Below are 21721 nucleotides of genomic sequence, written 5' to 3'. Positions count from 1 at the left end.
TTCTACATTAAACAATAAACCGGTTTCTAATTGTTCCATGGAAAGTATTCACTATTATAGACAGTGATATTTCTATAGGATAGGGTCATGTTCTTACTACTGTCACTTAATGGATTTTTATGCTTTGTGATAATTGATATTTCATTCCTTGTTAGTTACTTGTCACAACATTTAGCACAACACCTGTAAAATAATTCTTAACAAATATACATTAACACCAATGCACCATATACCAGGGCCCATTTCCACACCCCATGTTGACTGACATATGATTTGATGCCTTCCAAAATAGTTTTCCTTCTAAGGGCTCGTTCACATCTGAAAAGTGTCCGGCCGTGAGCGCCGATGAGCGTTTTATGCTCTCCACGGCGAAACCGTTTTTTTTTTTTAAACCGGACACAGAGTTGGACATGCAGTACTCTGTGTCCGGTTTTAAAAAAAACGGTTTCGCCGCGGAGAGCTCAAACACTCACTGCCGGACACGGCATGACAGGTTTCTTCCGCATGCAGAAGACGGAAACCTGAGAACGGAGTGTAGACGCTGGTGTGAACCTGGCGTTAGGCTGTATGCTCATGACTGTGTGCTTTGTCAGTGGGCTACCATACTGACCCATTATTTTCTACCCCATATGTCCTATTAAGGCTGGTCTTACACGCCCGTAGTGGTTTTTGCGGTCCGCAATTTGTGGATCCACAACACAAATTTCACTTTAAAAATTAATTCCGCAGACATCCGCAAAGTGCATCCGCAACGTTCCGTGTGTATCAGTATTATGCGGATCCGCAAAAAACAAAACACACATGTTGATATCCGCAATTGCGGATATACACTGATGTATGTTCAGTGTATATCCGCATAAATGCATGCGCCCATAGACTTCTATTGGACCTTCCGTGCCGTGCCTTGCCGTAAAAGCACGGCCATTACGGACATGCGGTATACTGTCCGGACCACGGTTGCGGCACGCCACACCACTGACAAAATGTACGATCGTGTATGAGGCCTCATACAAAATTATGGGACCGTAAATGGTCCGCAATTTTGAACCCGCAATTGTGGACCATTTGCGGTGGAAAACTACGGTCGTGAAAGACCAGCCTAAGGGTCCTTATAGAGGGCCATGAGCCCAATTTTATAATCAAGACAGCTCATATTCCTGTCTGCTTGGCGGGCCTGGGCTCATTGCAGGAAATTAATGGGTAGATGGAGGGCACGGATGCCCATGGATATCACCCATGTACCATCCATACCTAAAGACAATTATGTACCATTCATGCAGATTTCCCACAGACCCTACAATGTAGAAGTTCATTAAACTTATACTAGCAGATTCCTGAGGATCTGAAAACCAGATAGCACAAGTCCAGGCTCTGGCTATAAACTGAGCATCTTATCTCTGAGAGCAGGTTTGTTTAGACAAGAGACACTTGCAGATAAGAAACCTGATCATTGACTTTAATGTAAGCTGCAGTATCTTATGTAACAGCTCCAGAACTGCTGAAGAAGATACCGCAGACTGCATACTGAGCCTTAAGGCCCGCTTCACAACTGCTCATGGGTTTCCATTCCGCTTTGGGACCCCACAAACGGTAATGCAATTGTGATAAAAAAAAGTGGTTACCTTAGGAAATCTACAGACCCAATAGATAATGAGATCCGTGCGGTTTGTGCTCAATTTTCGCACGAAAGATGCGGAGAGAAAAGTGGTGCTTGCAGGACTTTTCTCTCCACTCTTTTGATGCGGAGAAGGGAACGGATTGGCCTGAATGGAGAGAGAAGAGAAAGAGAGAAAGAGAGAGAAAGAGAGAGAAAGAGAGAAAGACAGAAAGAGAGAGAGACTTTTTAAAGGCTATTCACGCATATGTGGGGCTCTATCAGCATGATTTTGCTGATGGAAAACCCCTTAAAGGGGCTCTAAGACTTATATATTGCAGACCTGTACTTGGGATAGGTCATTGACAAATAATTTGTGAGAGTCACCCAGGACCCCCGCCGATCAGCTGCTTGGAGAGGGCACAATGTTAAGGTGAACACTGAAGCCTCTTCACTGAATACCAGCGTTGTACACATAGGAGCAGTGTTTGGTATTGCAGCTCAGCCCCATTCACGTGAATGGCACTGATAAACATGATACTGAGTACCCCAGATTTTTCACAAAGCTGGTCTGTGGGGGGTCTTGGGTGCTGGACCCAAATGCTCACCTGTCCTATCTATATACAAGTCCTAGAAATTGATGGACTTTTACTATACTTCTCTTTATTTCCATTTTTAGAGCTGCACTAAGTAGCCAACTTCCCTGAGAAATACATTAATGATCACTATTTTGCCTATAGTGGGCTATACACATTAGATGATCGACTGCCAAACCAATCAATTTCATCGAAGGTGAGCGACCAGGAGCCATGGATTTAGTTACCGCCACCAAGAACTAAAAAGAAGGGCTTATGAAGAACATCATATCCCTTGTGCCCTGTTGCCTTCTGTCTCTGCTCTACTGTGATATTTCGCCTCAAAGCCAGAATTATTTTTATGCACTCACACCTGACCACTAGGTGTCAGTATTTGCTGAGCAGTTTATGGAGGGCTTTGCATACAGGATGGAGGTAATGTACGGGGTCTGCATTATAGTATAGTTTACTAGAGCCCCAGATGACATGAGACTCCATGTACTGTTACACCCCATTACTGCCTCTTCTAATCACCCATCCAACCCTGTACGACCCAACCCAACCCCCCCCCCCCTTCTCAAACCTACCACTCTCTTTGTCAACCCAAACCCCCCATACCCACCACCAGTGGCGTAACTAGGAACGGTGGGGCCCTGTGGCGAACTTTTGACATGCCCCCCCCCCCCCCCCCGACCGACGCCCGCTGAAGACTCCGCCCATTCTCGTTCATTTTTCATGTGACCCCACACAGTATAAGCCTCCTACAGTCACCCGTAAATTATATGTCCCCCCTCCATCACTGCCCACAGTTTCATTTCTTTCCCCCCTTCATCTGCTCATAGTTTCATGGCCCCCTTCATGTTCCCCTCAATGTTTAACACAAAAAACACTTATACTCACCTTCCAACGCCCCCCACAGCTCTCTCCGCGGTCACTCACGTAGTTGTAGGCGTGATGTGACGTCATCATATCGCGTCTACACATGCAGAAGCCGGAGCGCAGCAGTAAGGCAGGAGCTGAGCTGTGACAGCTCCTGCTTTACTCGCTTATGTGTTTAAGTCATCGCCGTCTGGACACCGAGGAGTTGAAACTGGGACATACCTCCCGCCGACCGGGACAGAACACCGAATTTGTGAATGTCCAGTGGAAATCGGGGCGGTTGAGAGGTATGTCAGTGGTCTGTATACAATGCACAAAATCCAGGTCTATAGGTGAAACCACCAGGAGCGCTATTACAATTAAATGGTTAATTCCTCTCTATCGCAGATACACTAAATTTAGAGTAAAGCTCATTGTCACATGATCATTTTCTGTACCCATAGTGCCAGAGTGCCCCCTAAAGATTAGAGTACCCCTAAAGAAGATTAGAGTGTCCCATAAAGATTAGCGTGTCCCTAAAGAATATTAGAGTGTCCCATAAAGAAGAGTAGAGTGTCCCAATAACCATTGTCCGAGCCCTTTCAAATGATTATGTTTTTTATAGACACCCAGGAACATGTATTACACGTATATTCTTTCCATACATATTAGTAGTAACACTTTCTATAATAATGGACTATGGGCACGACCGGCCCTCATATAGCGGTCACTTCTTTCCCATCTACTAATAATGCAGCACTAGAAGTTGCCATAAAGGTCTCTCCCAATCTTCAGGACACTGGACTGTCCCCCATGATGCCAACCCTACAGTGTATATGGCAGTGCAGGGCAATGGAACACTGCCAGGCAGGAGCTACCTGAGGGTCTCACGGCCATGACATCACGTCACCTGCGTATGGCCAACTGACATTCAGTTCGACGGCGGAGAGAAGAAGAGTTTCTACGGATTTCTTCAGATTTTATTTAGCCTTTTGGATATTTTTGGATTGTGAGAGATGACCAGAATCGCTTCCATTGGAAGAGGAGAGGAGAAGAAAAGGAAGAGGAGAGTGATGGAGAGGAAGAGGAAGAGGGAAGAGAAGAGTGACGGAGAGGAGAAGAAGAGAGAAGAGAAGAGGAAGAGGAGAGTGACGATGGACTAAAGGAGAAGAACAAGAAAAGAAGATCCCAGGATAAAGGATCGGAGGACCTGGAGCTGACCCCTGGCAGCAGCCAAGACGCTGAAACATCAGGCCCCTACCCCGGCCTTACCATCAGCCGCTTCATCCTCCACAAGCTGTTGGGTTGGGGCAGCTTTGACAAAGTAAGTTTTATCACTTCTTATTCATTTTGACCCCCATTTTATTTCCTGTTGTCAACATTGCGGGCTGGGTAGATATTAACCCCTTAATCACTTCAGTACTGGGCCAATTTGTGGTCCAGGACCAGACACATTTTAGGTTTATTTTGTAGGTGTGGTTTTGAGGGCTAAATTTTCCGCTGTGCGCATGGACCTCTAGAACCGTTACAATTTCTCATGTGGCCCCATGAGAAAATTAATTGCCCACCCCTGTATAAGACGATGACTCTGGCATCGTGCAATAGAACCAATGCTATGACAAGCCTGGAAGCCTTCATAGCAACCTCTGGTGACGTTCAGGAGGGTGCTGCCTGCACAGTTTACACGCTGCGGTCGCATTTGTAAAGGGTTAACAGCAACGATCGGTGCGGGCACCAACCGCTGCTGTTAGTGGCATGTCCTGGCTGTATTATACAGCTGGCATCTGCCGTGTATGGAGAGAGCTCAGCTCGTGAGCTCTCTCCATACATCCCCATACGACCCATGACGTAATACTACGCCAAAGGTCGCTAAGGGGTTAATTGTAGTCTAGGTCTATGGGGCGACTGTAAGGACACCCAGAGACTTTCCTGCCCCCATGACCACTGTTGTATATTTCATCTGCTCTGTGTATCACCATAGTTATGTTTAGTGTTAATATAAAGGGGTACTCTGACTCATGGAGGATCTCAGGATCAGAGCTGTGGGTGGCGGACTGTTTATATCCATGTCCTGGTCTATGCTATACAATACATACATTGACCCAATGTGAATAAGGCTCTATTCTGATGTAATCCATATCTTGCAGTTTTTTATTTGCACAGAGACATAAGTATGGTAGATTACCCTTCTGTGTTGACCTCTATGTATACGGACGACCATCTGTTGGCATTCATTAAACGGATCAGAAAAACAGATAAAAAAACCAAGACGTGATTTAAATTGAGCCGAATGCTGATCCCAAACGGATCCACCCCGCCATCTTGTGCCTATTCTGTCCATTCCCATATGGTAATCATAGAGACCCCCTTTATGGCCTTTCCATACACAATCCCATATCTGACATTACATGATGCGTATGAGCCCCTTTTCCTTTTCGATGTAACAACCATTTTCTATTTGTCTCCTTCAGGTTTTCCTGGCATCAGTCCCTGGCCAACAGACCTTCATGGCCATCAAGATCATTGAGAAAAGAGAGGACAATATGGAGACCATCCTGAGAGAGCAGCAGATACTCGCCGCTGCCAGAGAATGCCCCTTCATTTGCCACCTGTATGCTGCACACCACTCTGAGCAGCGGGCGTATTTCATCACCGAGTATCTGTCTGGAGGCAGCCTGGCGGATTTGATCAAGATGTGCAGCTGCCTGAACATCGGCAACATAAGGAAAGAAAAAGGGGTAAATACGGGGGGAGGGGGAGAAGATAAAAGCTGAGGTCGAGGGATGTAGTCAGGGATTTACTAACACTGAGATTTCTTCGTTCTTCTCATGAGATTCTACACGGCAGAGATTGTTTGCGGACTTCAGTTCCTCCATGGACACGGCATCGTCCACCGGTAAGAACTTTCTTCCTTCTATGTCTCTCCTTTACATTCTGTACATTTCATGCACCCAGCTTTCCTAGGGTCCTGCCTGGCTATTCTGCCTGGTCTTGTATTTACCCATTCCCCGTCTCCACTGTCACTGGGCAGATCGTCATTTTCTTCTTTTATTTCATTACAGTGATATCAAGCCAGCGAACATCATGTTGGATGCAGAAGGCCACACCAGTATCATTGACCTGGGGCTGGCCCTAGATGGAATCACCACCTCCACCAAAATCTGTGGCGTGACGGGCACCTTCAATTATATTCCAATCTCACTTAAGTCATTTTACCTATAGATGTCTATAGGTGGTGTGAACAGAGCCCCAAAGGGTTGTCAGCTCTTTACCAGCTCTTGAACTCTATCCCTTCCTGTAACCTGTGGTCGGACCTGACTGCAGACGTTCACCTTCCCTACAGCGCCTCTAGAGGTAATGAAGTATAACACACTTCTCACTAACGTCACTGGGTTGTCCATGGACGTGTTGGGTCTTCTAGAAGAAGAGGCTCTGCTTTTAGTCTTTCCATTCTCGGTAATAGTTGGCCTGGCTGGAGGACCCCCCTCTATTACCTCAGAATTCCCTGGGTCAGTATGAAAATGGGTTTTCTAAGAGAGACAGCAACTTTATTGGTTATATTATAAACAGTGGATAGGGGATAAATACTTGAAAAATCACTATTTCTTCTGCAGAAGCTTACCTGCTTCTGCTCTTCAGCCTGCGCAGCGGTCTTGTGAGACCTCGTAGGACGCAGGCACACGTCGGGTGCAGGCCTGATTACGTGGCCACGTCACCCGGCGTGTGGGGCGGAGTGGAGGGGGAGGTGTTACAGGCAGAGAGCAGGCAGGGAGAGGACCTGCTCTCTGCAAAGCGTGAGGGGCGGCCGCTGGAGCAGCGCTGCGTCCACAGGGCCGCCCCAATCCACTGAGACGTTGACTCTAAGGCCGTCCAGGACAGCTTGGACTGACTTAGGTCAGTAAAAATGCGGTCGCTTCAGGTCACCTCATGATAGGTGCAGTGCTGCTAGAGAGTCCATATCTCCTGCGGTGGCTGAGGGTTCTCCATCTACAGGGCCAGGGGCTCAGGCGTCATTTACACCAGTAAGCTTTCCTTTCAGGAGCACGGCAACGACAGCGTAAAAGAGAAAAAAAAAATGTAATAATTCTACAAAACCTGACATGTACATGTTTTCTACATACATGGCAAGAAACACGCTGAGGTTTAGCAACAGGAAAAAGACGCTGTGTTTTTACAGTTCATGCATAGTCAATGAGATTCTAGCAGAACACATCCACGTTTTTCAGAAAAATATGCACAGTGGAGGCGCTGCCTTGGTTTTAGAAATTGCAGCATTTCAGTTATATCTACAGAAGTGCCGGCTGTCCCTATAGGTATAATTGAAGCAGAAAGTCCGCAGAGGTTCCCTTTCTGTGGGAAAACCACAATACCACCGCAGTTTTTCCAGGAACGCATTTACACTGTGGTGCGCTACATGGAGCCTTAGCCTTAATGCAAATCTAATTTTTGCTTAAAAATTGGGACATGCAAGAAACAAAAAGAGTAAAGACTGTCTCTCAAAAAACAAGACACTTGGGAGGTATCTGCTGGTATGTCTTAGTGCTGGGTAAGTAATTCCTTTATCCTTCAGATAAGCTTCTTGTCTCCATCTACCATTTGCTTGACCAGCTTAACATAACAGGCTTGTGGCCCACCCTACAGATTGGCGGTCCCTGTTATCAGTGGGTGATGGATATGTAAGAGATATAACTGGGGACTGTCAGGTTTATAGGGCACATCTGCTCAGGATGCTCTGGCCTTTGTTAGGAGAACACACATGCCAGGCTGGAGATAAGAGATATCAGGAACAGCTGGAGGAGTCTCCTCACCAATAACCTCCACATCACATCATCCATAAAGAGAGAGGTGTGAAAGCAACCACTTCTCCAAACCCATCTCCTGCCAGACCCTCACCCTGTGTGTACATGGACCAAATGCAGCAAGTGGGACTTAATGAGCCAGCTGGCCTAGTGTAGGACAGGAGGAGGTGGTGGCTCTTTGGTCTTGGTGAACCATGAAATGTTTAGCAGAAAATGGAAGAGAAAAGTCGGGTGCAGCGTTGGAGTAGTCCATCAGAGTACTAGAAGATCCTCCAGTGGACCCAGCAGAATATCCCCAAGGGCGCTATGGTCTATCTCCTAGGGGTTGTTGGAGAACCATTTTATCTGGTGGGCCCAAGGAACCTCAGTCCAACACGGATTGGGGGGGGGGGGTTATTATTGTTTATTTATATAGCACTATTAATTCCATGGTGCTGTACATTTGAAGGTTTACATACGGTACACAAGAAATACAAAACAAGTACAATACTAACAATGACCGTCTGGCACAGTGGGATAGAGGGCCCTGCCCCCATGGGCTTACAATCTATGAGGGAAGAGGGATACAGACAGAAGGTGAGGGGAGAGACTGTTCAGATGCTGACGTGGTGACAGTAGTGTTATTGGAGGTTGTAGGCCTTCCTGAATAGGTGAGTCTTCAGGGCCTTCTTGAAGCCTGTGATTGTGGGGGTCAGTCTTATGTGTCGTGGTAAGGAGAGAAATATTGAAGACGGTTATGTGAAGAGCAGATGAGAGCGGGGTAGGAGGTCTTTGGAGGATCGGAGGTTACGTGTGGGCAGGTAGCGGGAGATTAGGTCAGAGATATATGGAGGGGACAGGTTGCAGATGGCTTTGTATATTAGTGTTAGTAACTTGAACTTTATTCGCTGGGCTACGGGTAGCCAGTGAAGGGATTGGCAGAGGGGAGCGGCAGATGAAGAACTGGGCGAGAGCTGTATTAAGGGAGCAGCACAGTGTAAGGTGGACTGGAACGGGGCAGGATTATTCGATGGGAGGCCATGGAGAAGGATGCTACAGTAATGTAAGCGGGAGATTGTGAAGGCATGGATGAGCATCTTTGCAGTTTCTGGGGTGAGGAAGGAGCGGATTCGATGGATGTTCTTGAGTTGAAGGCGGAAGGAGGTGTTGAGGGTTTGAATGTACGACTTGAAGGACAGGTCAGAGTCCAGAGTTATCCCAAGGCAAGGGACCCATGGGACAGAGGAAAGTGTGGTTCCATTAACTTTGATAGATGGGTCAGGTAGAGGGGCTGTATGGGGTGTGGCGAAGATGATAAACTCCGTAGTATTCCCCATGTTGAGTTTGAGAAAGTGGGAGGAGAGAAAGGAGGCTACAGCTGCTAAACACTTGAACTCTGGACAGCATAGACGTAATGTCTGGTCCAGAGATGTATTTGGGTGTCAATGGTAATGAAAACTTTGAGATTCTATGAGTTGGCCCAGGCCAAGGGTGTAGATCGGGTTGAATTTTAATATGTAGATCTTTTGTATTTTGTGTAGAGTTCTGCTGCCATAGGTACCATAGAGAACACATGCAGGCCCAGCCAAGTGTGCATGTATATAAAAGGATTAAGAGAGATAGCTGTCAACTAAAGGGGCGTTTCATTTAAAGGGAGTCTGCCACCAGAGTCTAGCATGTCAGCACTAACCTATATCTGCAGGGGTGGGTTGAAATTCTGTAAATTCCGGGGATTGACTCCCTTTAAGCCAGTACACAATACATATGTCCCCTTCATGACACCCCAAATTATCCCAATAACCAATTATAAACCCTAAATCAAACCCATTAAATAAATTCAGATCCAAAGGAGAACCCCTAAATGAATACCACATATGGTGTCGCCAAAGAGATCTGCAGCCATTTTTCACTTTGGCTAATAGATGTAGGTTGTGGTCTTGGGACCCCTCTGTCTTTAGATGGTTCTGACCATTAAAAGGGGGTAGAAACACAATCATGGTCCACATTGTACATGTCTTTTCATGATTTTTGGACATTCTTGAAGGGCCAATTGGTTTTCATTTGGGCTAGTTGATTGCTTTATTGACAGTCTAATAGTAGCGGATTGTACTGGGTTATGGAGCAGAACTCATTTTATTTGGCATCTGATAATCCAGTAATATTGAGAATCCGGCACAAAACCAATGTTCTATATCAGGGGTCAGCAATATGGCCATTGCCGGAGTGGATCTCTAGATGGTAATGGATTCCTCAGCCCTCTTGGTACACAAACACTTGCACTGCAACATTAAGAATGCAAATGACACATATGCAAATACACATTAACCAACAATCCCTGCTACAGGGATGGGACACCGCAGGCTACACTGTGCAATATACATCCGCATCTTCCCATTTCCTCTGTCATCACACCAGGGTTGGGGCTAAAGCACTTTAGATAGTGACCCTTGGTTCGAAATGCCAAGGACTTCTAAATGTATCTGATTATATTGTCTTCTTGGCTGGACACATTGTGGTTAAGGAGTCCCATGAGACCCTTTGTTAGAGGAGGGGGGGGGGGTACCAGGAGGTCCAGAGTTTCTAATCTCATATGCCCCCTAGGTTTTAAAAAAATCTGCTGCCCCTTTTCTGTCACCCCGCCTACTAGAGGTTGATAGAAAAAAGTGGGAACAAACAAAAAAAAAATTTATTATTTTTTTTAACAGTAAGAGTTTAGGCATATACCTAGGCCATGTGAACAGAGCCATAGCTGTATGTATTGGTCACAAGCTTTATCTGTAATCCAGTGGAGATCTGTAGCCCTATCTTTATATATTCCATATTCCTAATATTATACATAGTGAATGTGACTCTTCTATATACCCACATGGCATTAAGAGTCTGTTTCATCTCCAGAGAGATGACAAGGGCAGGAAGTCCTGTTTGCCCCCTGCCGGCCCATTAACTGCTGCCAGACTTGTCCCGTCAATCATGTAAATGGAGACACAGCCACAGCTTGTTTATCCAGCAGGGTCATTACATTACATTACATTACATTCTCCATTTGCATCTCTTTGCTTTGCTAATGTCAGATATTTTTGTTTGTTTATGTTGGAGTTAGAGAAGCAATGAAGACATCAAGTTTGCAAAGAAGAAGAGGAAGATTCCCCCCCCCCCCCCAATGGGGTAACATGAGGCTCCCGTGCCAGTACAACAATCGATTTAGTTAGTATCAGATTGTATAATGGCCCCGATATCTCAGGCACCGGGGTGCATATCGGCAAACCTTAGTATGCACCGAATTCTGCGCACAGTATATAATACCGCCGATCTACGACAACATGAAAAGTCCTCTTTAGGCCGGGGCCCCACACAGCCGAACTGCGGCGGAAACAACCACTATGTTCTACAATCACTGCAAAGTGCATGGAACTCTAAGGGCTAGTTCACATGGGGGCAATGAGGTGGATTTTGACAGCGGATTTCATCTCAAAATCCGCCTCCATACAATGGTGGTCTATGGAGTTTTTTGCCGCTAGCAGAAAAAAGAAGCAACATGACCTTTCTTCAGGCGGATTCCGCCTGAGGAAAGCAATAAAAGTGAATGGGAGGCGAAAAACGCATCGCTTTTTTTTGCAAGAAACCTGCAACCGAAAATGCAACGCTTTTTTTTACGGTCCATTCACTTTAGGGGAGGGGAAAACCACCTGGCATTTTCCAAAGCTGTTTTTACCAAAAAAAAGCGTCAAGGTCCAAAAATCGCTTCCTAATTAGGAAGCGTTTTTTTTCTGGACCAAATTATGCCACACGTAATTTACGTATGAACTAGCCCTTACAAACCCCATCCACACATTGCAGAAAAAAAATAATGCGCAGTGAATATGCATCGCTCCCCAAAACCGTTGCAGTTTTGGAAATCGCAGAATATCAATTATATGGAAACATCGGCAGTTAACCTATAGGTATAATTGAAGCAGAAAGTCCGCAGAGGGTTCTGTGAAGGGGTCCTGCAGCTGTTTTATGCTGCGGCCTGATACTTGGGGCTTATGGATGATTGAACGTTACGAATGATCAGAAAACCCCCTAAACGTACATACAGCCAACGTGCATGCACAGTCAATGTATCATATGGATCTGACATGATCTCTGCTGTTTCTGTTACTTCCATGCCAGATTAGCAGAATTTCTGAACCATCAAATAGATTTGAAGGAATTTTACTGCATGTTTCTGATAATTCAGGAGGTTTGAGCTACTTTTACAGGATAAAGTTTTACCAGGATGAATTTTTAGGGTAATGATTTGTTTAAATCTAATTTTCAGGAGTAAATTAGCAGCATATTGGGATAATTAGCACCGACCCTTGACATTACACCGAGCTCTCCGGGGATGGATTCACCCCTGCAACACTCAGAAGGCAAAAGTGTCAGGTGGGCAGGAGGTGACAATTTCGCACTTTGCTCAAAGAGACCCAGACATATGGCGGAGGGGGTGGAAACACCGCTCACTAATATTTTATCTAATGTCTCCTGCTCTACATCTACATTTTGTTAGGAGGAAAAGAGCGTCCATTTGTTTGCAGCTCTGCAAATGGGACAAATGTGTGATGAAGCATCGCCATATACAGATATAGGGGTCATTGTCAGCCATTTGTAGTTGTTGATACAGGAGTGTAAATCAGTCTAGAAAGTGGGGTAGACTCTGGCTGACTGCCATGTTTGTGCTGCCCCTGCGCCATTTTTTTTTCTTTAAACAGGGATCCTATCATTAAAACTAATTTTTTTCTGCTTAACACATAGGAATAGCCTTAAAGGAATCCTATCACTCACACACAATTTTTTCTAGGTACCATGTCGGAATAGCCTTAAGAAAGGCCATTCTTCTCCTACCTTTCATTGTCTTCTCTGCGCCGCTGTTCTCCTACAATCCCGTTTTTTCCGGTATGCAAATTAGCTCTCTTGCAGCACTGAGGTCAGGCCCCAGCGGTCAAACAGCACTGGGGGCATCCCCAATGCTGCAAGAGAACGCTCCAGTGCCGCCTCCAACTTATTCAGGAACGGTTCTTCTTCGCGTCTTCTTCCAGCGGAGGCTTCAAACTTGTAGGCCTCAGGCCTAGGGCAAAGCCAACTGCACATGCCCACCGGCCACAAGAAAATGGCTGCTTGCACAGTATTGTAAACGGCCATTTTCTTGTGGCTGGCAGGCATGTGCAGTCGGATGCCCGAGGCCTAGAAGTTTGAAGCCTCCGCCTGAAGAAGACCCATTCCTGAAGAAGATTGAGGCGGCGCTGGAGAGTTCTCTCGCAGTATTGGGGACGCCCCCAGTGCTGCAAGAGAACTAATTTGCATACAGACGAAAACCGGATTATATACTGAATGGCGGCGAGGAGAAGACATCTAAAGGTAGGAGAAGAATAGCCTTTCTTAAGGCTATTCCTACGTGTTAAGCAGAAAAAAAAAAAAAACGTTTTAATGATAGGATCCCTTTAAGTTTTTCATCACCTACCACATCTAAAGAAACAAAAACTTGTGTAAATTATAGCTGAAACATAAGCCAGCCCAAAATGGAAATGCATGCCCCTGTATGAGGAAAATTTTGCAGTGGGATCCACCATGTAAAATCTACCTGCCCCCAGCAGAAAGGTTTCCTACTCTCATTCACTTCAATGGCAGGTTCAGGTAGAACTGCCCAAAGATCGAGGAGGACGCTTCCTTATATTTTCTGCTAGAGGACACTGAGGACTCTGCCTCTCATTGAAATGAATGGAAGGTAGAATTTTTGTGGCAAGTTTCACAAGAATTTCGCCACAAGGTTTACCATTATAGACACATATTCCCTATCCTTCAGTCAGATAACAAACACAGTGTTGCCGAATCTGTAATGGATGATGAGGTAAGGGGCCCATACTCAACATTGCTCTGATATGGGGGGCGGGGGGGAATGCCCACAAGTCAAAAATTTGCTATGGGGCAAGTCTTTGCTAGTTACACTCCTGCCCCGAGGACTTTGTGGGCAGGGGCATAACTTGAAGCTCTTGGCACAATCTGTACAAGGAATGCTTTTCTACTATATGACACTTAGAAAACTGCATATGTTGTAGCAGGGCATTGCCCCCTTAGGCACCGATGCCTAGGTGTGATTGTTACCTCTGCACCTCTCGTAGCTATATCCCTGCATGCCGGCCCAACAGAGCCACAGTAATGCATCTATGTTTCCCATGTGCCCCCAAGCCCAGTGATAGGGCATTTATTTTATAGCATCAGTGGCCCCAATGATAGCTCTAAGCCCACCATTACTATACATGGTAATCGGGCAACATGGTAGCTCAGTGGTTAGTGCTGCAGCCTTGCAGCACTGGTGTCCTGGGTTTGAATCCCGCCAGGAACAACATCTGCAAGGAGTGTGTTTACTTGGATTTCCTCCCATTCTACAAAGACATAGTGATAGGAAAAAAAACTATACATGGTAATCGCTGCAAACCCTCTTTGCAGATTTCACAGCAGGTCCCCAGATCTTGTAAGTACACCAGGCGCTATTGGTAAGGATCAGAATGATTTTTCATGACCTCTTTTGCAATCAGTGGCGTAACTACCGTGGTAGCAGCAGTAGCAGCTGCCACAGGGCCCGGGACATTAGGGGCCTGGTGGCAGCCGCTACCGCTGCGTTTTTTTGTTTTTTTTTTAATAGGCCGTTACCGGCTGGAGTTACCGAGTATAATGATCAGAAGTGCAGGAGAGGTAACTGAACATAAAAAACTGTGTTACTTACCTCTCCGGGCTCCGCGCAGGCTTCGGCCTACTTGTGTGACGTCTCAGATGTCACATGATCGGGGCCTGCGTCCTTATGCGTCGCGACGCAGGCTCCCGGTCACATGACGTCCCTGACGTCATTGAAGATGGCCGCCAGCTGGGAGTCGGGAGACAGGTAAGTTACAGTGTTTTTTTTGTTTTTTTTTATGTTGCTCTTCCCCTGGGTCTCCGATTATTATACTCTAGGGTCTGAAAAGACCCCAGAGTATAATAATTGTTAATGGGTGTCCACAACGGGGCATAATAGTGGGTGAAGGGGCCACAATGGGACATAATACTGTGTGCAGGGGCCACTATGGGATATAATAATGTGTGCAGGGGACACTATGGGGACATAATACTGTGTGCAGGGGCCACTATGGGACATAATACTGTGTGCAGGGGCCACTATGGGATATAATGTGTGCAGGGGCCACTATGGGACATTACACTGTGTGCAGGGGTCACTATTGGGCATAATACTGTGTGCAGGGGCCACTATGGGTTATAATAATGTGTGCAGGGGCCACTATGGGGACATAATAGTGTGTGCAGGGGCCACTATGGTGCATAATAGTGTGTGCAGGGGCCACTATGGGGTATAATACTGTGTGCAGGGGCCACTATGGGGTATAATAATGTGTGCAGGGGCCACTATGGAGCGTAATGGTGTGCGTAGGAATGCGGGGGGTGGGGTCGTGCGGGGTTTTCGGCGTTGGTCGGGGTTTTCGATGTCAGCCGGGGGGCCCCATGTCAAAGGTTCGCCACGGGGCCCCGCCATTCCTAGTTATGCCATTGTTTGCAATCTATACCTGTGGCCCCATAGTATAACATGTTGGAATAATGGTCAGACGTGGAGGGGGGGGGGCTGTCGATGTGTATTCAGTCACTTTAACTATACAAAGTATCCCTTTAATTACCATTAGGAAATGTGTTAACCCTTTGTATTGGCCCCGCAGGCACTCGCTTTAATTACCACTTCATTGTATAGTAACTTCAGGCTCATTGGGCTCAGCCCTGCACACAATAGACCATTAATGATCAAACATCCTTTTCCAGGACCATCAATAATTTCAATGATTTCTTTATGATCTTCTCCCACCAGACACCTACACCCAGATTACTGGCCTGTACCACAAACCGCTTAGTAAGACTACAGGAAAGAATCCTTCATTCATGACCATACACCGTAGGACAATGATATAAGACACTTCAGAGGGTTTGTCCTGAGATCTATTCATAGGATACGTAATAAGTGGGGGATCGCTGGGGAACCCACAGATCTGTACAAAGGGGGTCTTGTGCATTACGCTGCAAACATTCAAAGCCGGCCGTGTCCATGGGGCCTAAAGCTGGACTCACACCACCACAATGACTCTCAGACACGCGTTTCACAGCAGAGTTGGCATCTCAGGTGGCATCCTTTGATTTCACAGACCTATTGAATTTCCATCAAATCTATAATAAGTAGAGTTCTTTCCTTTCACAGAGCTCTCAGCTGTCTGACTAGATGAATAGTATTATTACATGCCAAGTGGCCATGAAAACTGAACAGATTTGGCCATTTTTGGCCTTTTAGAACCCATGAGAATCTAAGGGTGTAGTCACATGTGCACAAAGTTCAAGAGATGTTGCCCAACTCCAGTGTGGAATCATAAAGATCAGGTTTCCTGGTCATTTTCACTAGGATTGCAAAAAAGGTGATAAAAAGGGATCCATTGCTAACCGAAGTGTGAACAGGACCCAATTCTGACGACCTCCCGCTGTTCAGCCTCGCAGGGAGATGCCAGTGTTTGCTGAAGATAAATGTATATACTGATAGTGAACTCTACAATATTCATGGTTTTATAGAGTTTGAGTTCAGGTTACAGAGAAAATCCGTTAAAGTCATCTTCTTATATATGCCATAGATCCATGTGAGGAGGTCACAATGGTGAGGTCTATGATCTTGGACCACCACGGACTTCCAAGTTCAGAGTTCTCTATACACCGTAGCTGCAGATATTTCAGTCAGTGGTGATCCGAGGTCACAGACATCATCATTGTGATCTTGTCACATGTATCCATGACATATGAAGATTAGCTGGACATCCCCTTTAAAGGAGTATTTCCATCATACACATTAATGGCACTATTGCAGTATCCAGACAAGGGAGGGAGAAGTGACAGCAGTAATTTCTATTGGAGTTGCGGACACCACCAGACATCTTTGCCCCAGCGAACCTCGCTATTTATTCCCCACCTGAATGTGGTAGCTGGTCGCCATCTCATTGGACAGGGCAATCGGGTATATGGATACCCCTGTTCTGGACATACCTGCTCCCAGAGGTGGGTAACATGCCTATTAGACATTTGTCAAGTATCCTGCAGACCTTCCATAAATGTATATAGTGCTGGACTGGAAAACTTAGGGGGCCACCAATAGAATTCATTCAAGGGGGCCCACTAGATTACTCACTCCCATATTTTTTTTTCAGTATTATTCGGCTACCTAGCCCTTGCCTTAGACTAGACCCCCCCCCCCATCCCCTTAGATCTATGAGGAAGAGGATTGGTGAAGGGGACCCCATACTGACAATAAGGAAACAGGGTGGGAGGGAAGACGGTGGCTCAGTGGTTAGCACTGTAGCCTTGCAGTGTTGGAGTCCTGGGTTCAAATCCTGCCAAGGACAACATCTGCAAGGAGTTTGGATGTTCTTTCTGTGTTTGCACGGATTTCCTCCCACACTCCAAAGACATATTGATAAGGAAAAAAATGTCGCTTGTGAGTGATCCCTTTCTCCTATCTGTGTAATGGGTGCTCCTACAGGTATAGTCATGCCTCCGCTCCACCAAACAGATAATTTTCCCATCAGCAAGGTTGCACCTTGACATTAAGATATTATATTCAATATGTCAGTAACCACCCCTATAGCATATGGTTAAGGTGGTGGTAGACTCCCTTAATACAATTACTTTATATTACTTTGTACAACAATGAACATTTTCCTCTTACAATTACTTTGGACTTACTTTACCTTTTAGTATCATTTACATCATCAACATAACTAACTTATCAACTCTCTAGAGTTAATTTGGTTTCCTGTGTCATCTTTACTATGTGTATTTGACTTACACCCTACAGAGTCTCAGGTCTGCAGTCTATTAGCTGGACCCCAGCTGAGGCCTCTGCTAATGGCAACTTCATTTATCTAGCCTCAATGACCATTTGTCTTGAAGACTCAAAGACTGCTGAAGTAGGACTGAGGTGCGAGTCATGAGCATGTAACCAGAGAGGTGGGAGGATCAAACTCACATTCCCTCTGATCCCTCCTTAGAAGAAGTTTTCTGGACCATCTCACAACTGACATAGCTTCTTGGATGTTCCACTTACCTTCTGCTGAAAGAACACCAGGGTTGAGAACTTTGCTGCATCTGCAGTGTAGACTCCAGAGACTGAACATGATGGGTTTTTCATCAATGACCCCAGTATTACTACTGAGCCTCTACTCAACACTATGCCTTGGGGAGACCTTCCATTTCTACACCAATGAAGAAGACGCTCCTGGAGCTGTTATTGCTGTTCTATCACATCATCCCATGTTCAACTCCACTGAAAGTCCTGCTATTAATTTCCGTCTCATGAACCATCTCAACAGTACTTTTATCCATGTCCGAGAGAGTGATGGCCAGCTGAGCATCAAAGAAAGGATAGACCGGGAGCAGATCTGCAGAAGATCCCCAAATTGTGTTCTTGCTCTGGACCTCTTCAGTTACTCAAAGGACACGTTCAAGCTGATCACTGTGAAGGTGGAGGTGAGAGATATCAATGATAATACCCCCCATTTCCCCAGTAATGAAATCCATGTGGATGTCTCTGAAGCAGCTGTTCTGGGTACCAGAATCCCATTACCCATGGCTGTGGATGAAGATATAGGTCTAAATTCTATCCAGGACTATCTAATCTCTGGTAATGGTCACTTTGGCCTTGATGTACAAACCAGGGCAGATGGACTTAAATATGCAGACCTAATTCTGATGAGGGAACTTGATAGAGAAGGTCAATCTTCATACAAGCTGGAGCTGGTGGCTAGTGATGGAGGAAGCCCTCCACTTTCTGGCAGTACAAATGTGATTGTCCGTGTTCTGGACTTCAATGACAATAGTCCAACCTTCCAGGAGAGCTCTGTCACTGTGGACTTACTGGAGAATGCTCCTACAGGACATCTTATAGTTGATTTGAGTGCGATTGACCCAGATGAAGGAGAAAATGGAGAAATCGTGTATAGCTTCACTGCTCAGGTGTCTGAGGAGGTACGTGAACTTTTTAAAATTGATCCAAAATCAGGTGGTGTCATTTTGGTAGGAGAAGTTGACTTTGAAACTAAGCATTCCTATGAATTTGATGTCCAAGCCCAGGACCTTGGTCCTAACCCATTAAAAGCAACTTGTAAAGTCAATGTGAACATTTTAGATGTCAATGATAATGCTCCAGCTATTACCATCACTCCCTTGACTACCTACAAGCATGGAGTTGCTTATATCACAGAGTCAGCTGTTAAAGGCACTTTCATTGCATTGATCAGCACCTCAGATAGAGACTCAGGCCTAAATGGCAAAGTCCACCTAACCCTTTATGGACAAGATCACTTTAGGTTACAGAAAGCCAACAAGGATAGCTTCATGATAGTCACCACCTCACTTCTAGACCGAGAAACCATAGCTGAATACAACCTCACACTGGTGGCTGAAGATATGGGCATTCCTCTACTGAAGTCCATCAAAAAGTATACAATTAGGTTGACCGATGAAAATGACAATGCTCCTTCCTTCAGTAAACCAATGCATGAAGTGTCTGTTCAAGAAAATAATTCCCCTGGAGCTTATATCACCACAATATCTGCTAGAGACCCTGATGCTGAACACAATGGCAAAGTATCTTATAGACTGGTAGATGCAAAAATCATGGGACAATCCTTGTCTACTTTTGTGGTCATAGATGTAGACTCTGGTGTTCTGCGGGCAGTACGGTCTTTGGACTATGAAAAGCTTAAGGAACTTAACCTTGAAATTGAGGCCTATGATCATGGAGTTCCCAAGCATTCAACACGCACTCAAATGAAGATCAAGATAATTGATGAAAATGACAACAATCCAACCATAACTTCTCCTCTACTGGACAATGGAGCAGCAGATGTCCTACTGTCGGCCAAAGCTCCACAAAATTACTTATTATTTAGGGTGAAGGCCACAGATATGGATGATGGAGTGAACGCTCAATTGTCCTACACACTACAGCAGGATATACATAGACTATTCACCATCAATAGAGCCACTGGGGAGGTCTACCTTCATAGAAGAATCAACCCAGTACTAGAGAAGGACCTCAGTATAGTAGTGGTTGTATCTGACAATGGTAGACCACCTCTGTCTTGTAGTGCCACCATAAGATTCACTCTCACTGATACTAATCTGTCAGATATGGAGTTAGTCAACATACAACCATCTGAGGAGGAGCAGCATCAACTAGACGACATTTCCATAATATTTATTGGAATGTTATCAGGAGGTTGCACATTACTCCTGATTGCAATTTTGTGCGTTGCGTGTTCCTGCAAACGAAGATCTGACCGGTCTAAGCAACAGTCTGCAGGGAGCGCTGTAGAGCCTGAAGAACGACAACACAACACCAACACCCAGTCTAAAGAATGTGTCTTATCCTCCAAGTCTTGTCAGCTTTCCCTCAATACAGAGACCGAGAACCTCAGCGTGTCCTCCACTAGGGAGCAGTGTGGAGAACTCCACTCAGCGTCATCTGTAAGTAATTCTTTTTCTTGCTCTCTTCAATCTGTATTTGCATATATTTTTTCACATTTGTCCCACAAAGGAACATAAATGATACATGTCTGATCACTGGGATCCCAATAACCACTATATGAGATCCAGAGCCCCCCATTCCTTCTCACTGCACCACCATAGTGAAGGGGAGTCTGAATTGAGTGGCGAGCATGCACATTACCATTCCATTCAATGTCTGTTCTCTGGACTGGGTTGTTTCCATCAGGTCCATAGACATTGAATGGAGTGGCAGTGCGCATGCGCGACCACCGCACCAAACTCCTCCTCACTGCCCCCTGCAGTTATAGGGATTAATAGGGGGTTCCAGGGATGGGGCATTTATTACCTATTCTAAAGATCAACGCCCTAAAAGGTCAGGTTCACTTCTGAAAAAAAAAAAATGTCTTGATTCATCTCAAATTTAAACCTTGCAGTAGGTCTCCCTTTACAGCTGCAGTGGAGATCTATAGGTCTCTATGGTAACAGACTACAAATAAACTGTGTAGTCTGAACTTTCCATTATACTTTCTATTATGTCAACATACATTTTTTTTTTTTTTTTCACAGAGTTCAGTTTCGGCTCCTTCATGTACGTCTGACTGGCAACAGGACAAACCGTCAGAGGGCCTGAGGTAATGGCATTGAATTTATATCATTGTACTTTACTGTAGGGTTTCCACGTATATGACAACATATGGATGACGCACACGGCAGTAACATATGCACAGACTCTTTACAGGGTCCCTATGGGTGCGGAGAACCTGGGAAACCTTTCAAATGTGACAAAAATCTCATCTTGTGGCCTGATCCATTTTCTTGTAGGAGTTCACAGCCAGACACTGGAAAGAAAGGTGACAATGACTTCAATGACAGCTCTTCTGACACCATCGGGGAAGGTGTGAGGAGGGGAAGTGGACAGCCCACCCAAGAACAAACTGGTAAGACCGCAATAGGTTCCCCCTGCTATAGGCAATACATACACTGAATTGTAAGGAATTTTTATAAAAAGGAAATCTAGATTTGGATCTTTACTCTATGTTGTAATAATATTTCTATAGGACGTATTTAATGGGGTTGTGTATGATTATTAAAAACCTATTCTTTGTTACTAGAAAGAGCCCCACCCTTGTCCACAGGTTGTGTTTGGTATTGCAGCTTCACCATTCAGACACATCTGGGCCAATGTAATACCAAGGCAATCTATAGACAAGGCTGAGATCCTCTTATATTATAGTCCATCTCATGTAAACAAGTCTACTTATACTGATTTTGTAGGGGTCAGATATGTACAAGCCATACAGATATACTAGAGATAATATAGGGGCTCCACCTAC

The 21721-nt window shown here is 45.3% G+C and overlaps 1 protein-coding gene across 1 annotated transcript; it reads left to right on the top strand.

Moving 5' to 3' along the window:
- The first annotated feature begins 18014 nt into the window (after positions 1–18014).
- Positions 18015–21456, top strand: LOC142185438 (protocadherin-8-like). Its single transcript, XM_075260869.1, has 4 exons — positions 18015–20366; positions 20955–21019; positions 21210–21325; positions 21446–21456. The coding sequence occupies exons 1-4, from the start codon at positions 18015–18017 to the stop codon at positions 21454–21456; spliced, it is 2544 nt and encodes an 847-aa protein (XP_075116970.1).
- The last annotated feature ends 265 nt before the right edge of the window (positions 21457–21721 follow it).

The sequence above is a fragment of the Leptodactylus fuscus genome, chromosome 11, assembly GCF_031893055.1.
Source record: "Leptodactylus fuscus isolate aLepFus1 chromosome 11, aLepFus1.hap2, whole genome shotgun sequence".
Lineage (NCBI taxonomy): Eukaryota > Metazoa > Chordata > Amphibia > Anura > Leptodactylidae > Leptodactylus > Leptodactylus fuscus.
This window is presented reverse-complemented; position numbering and strand designations above follow the sequence as displayed.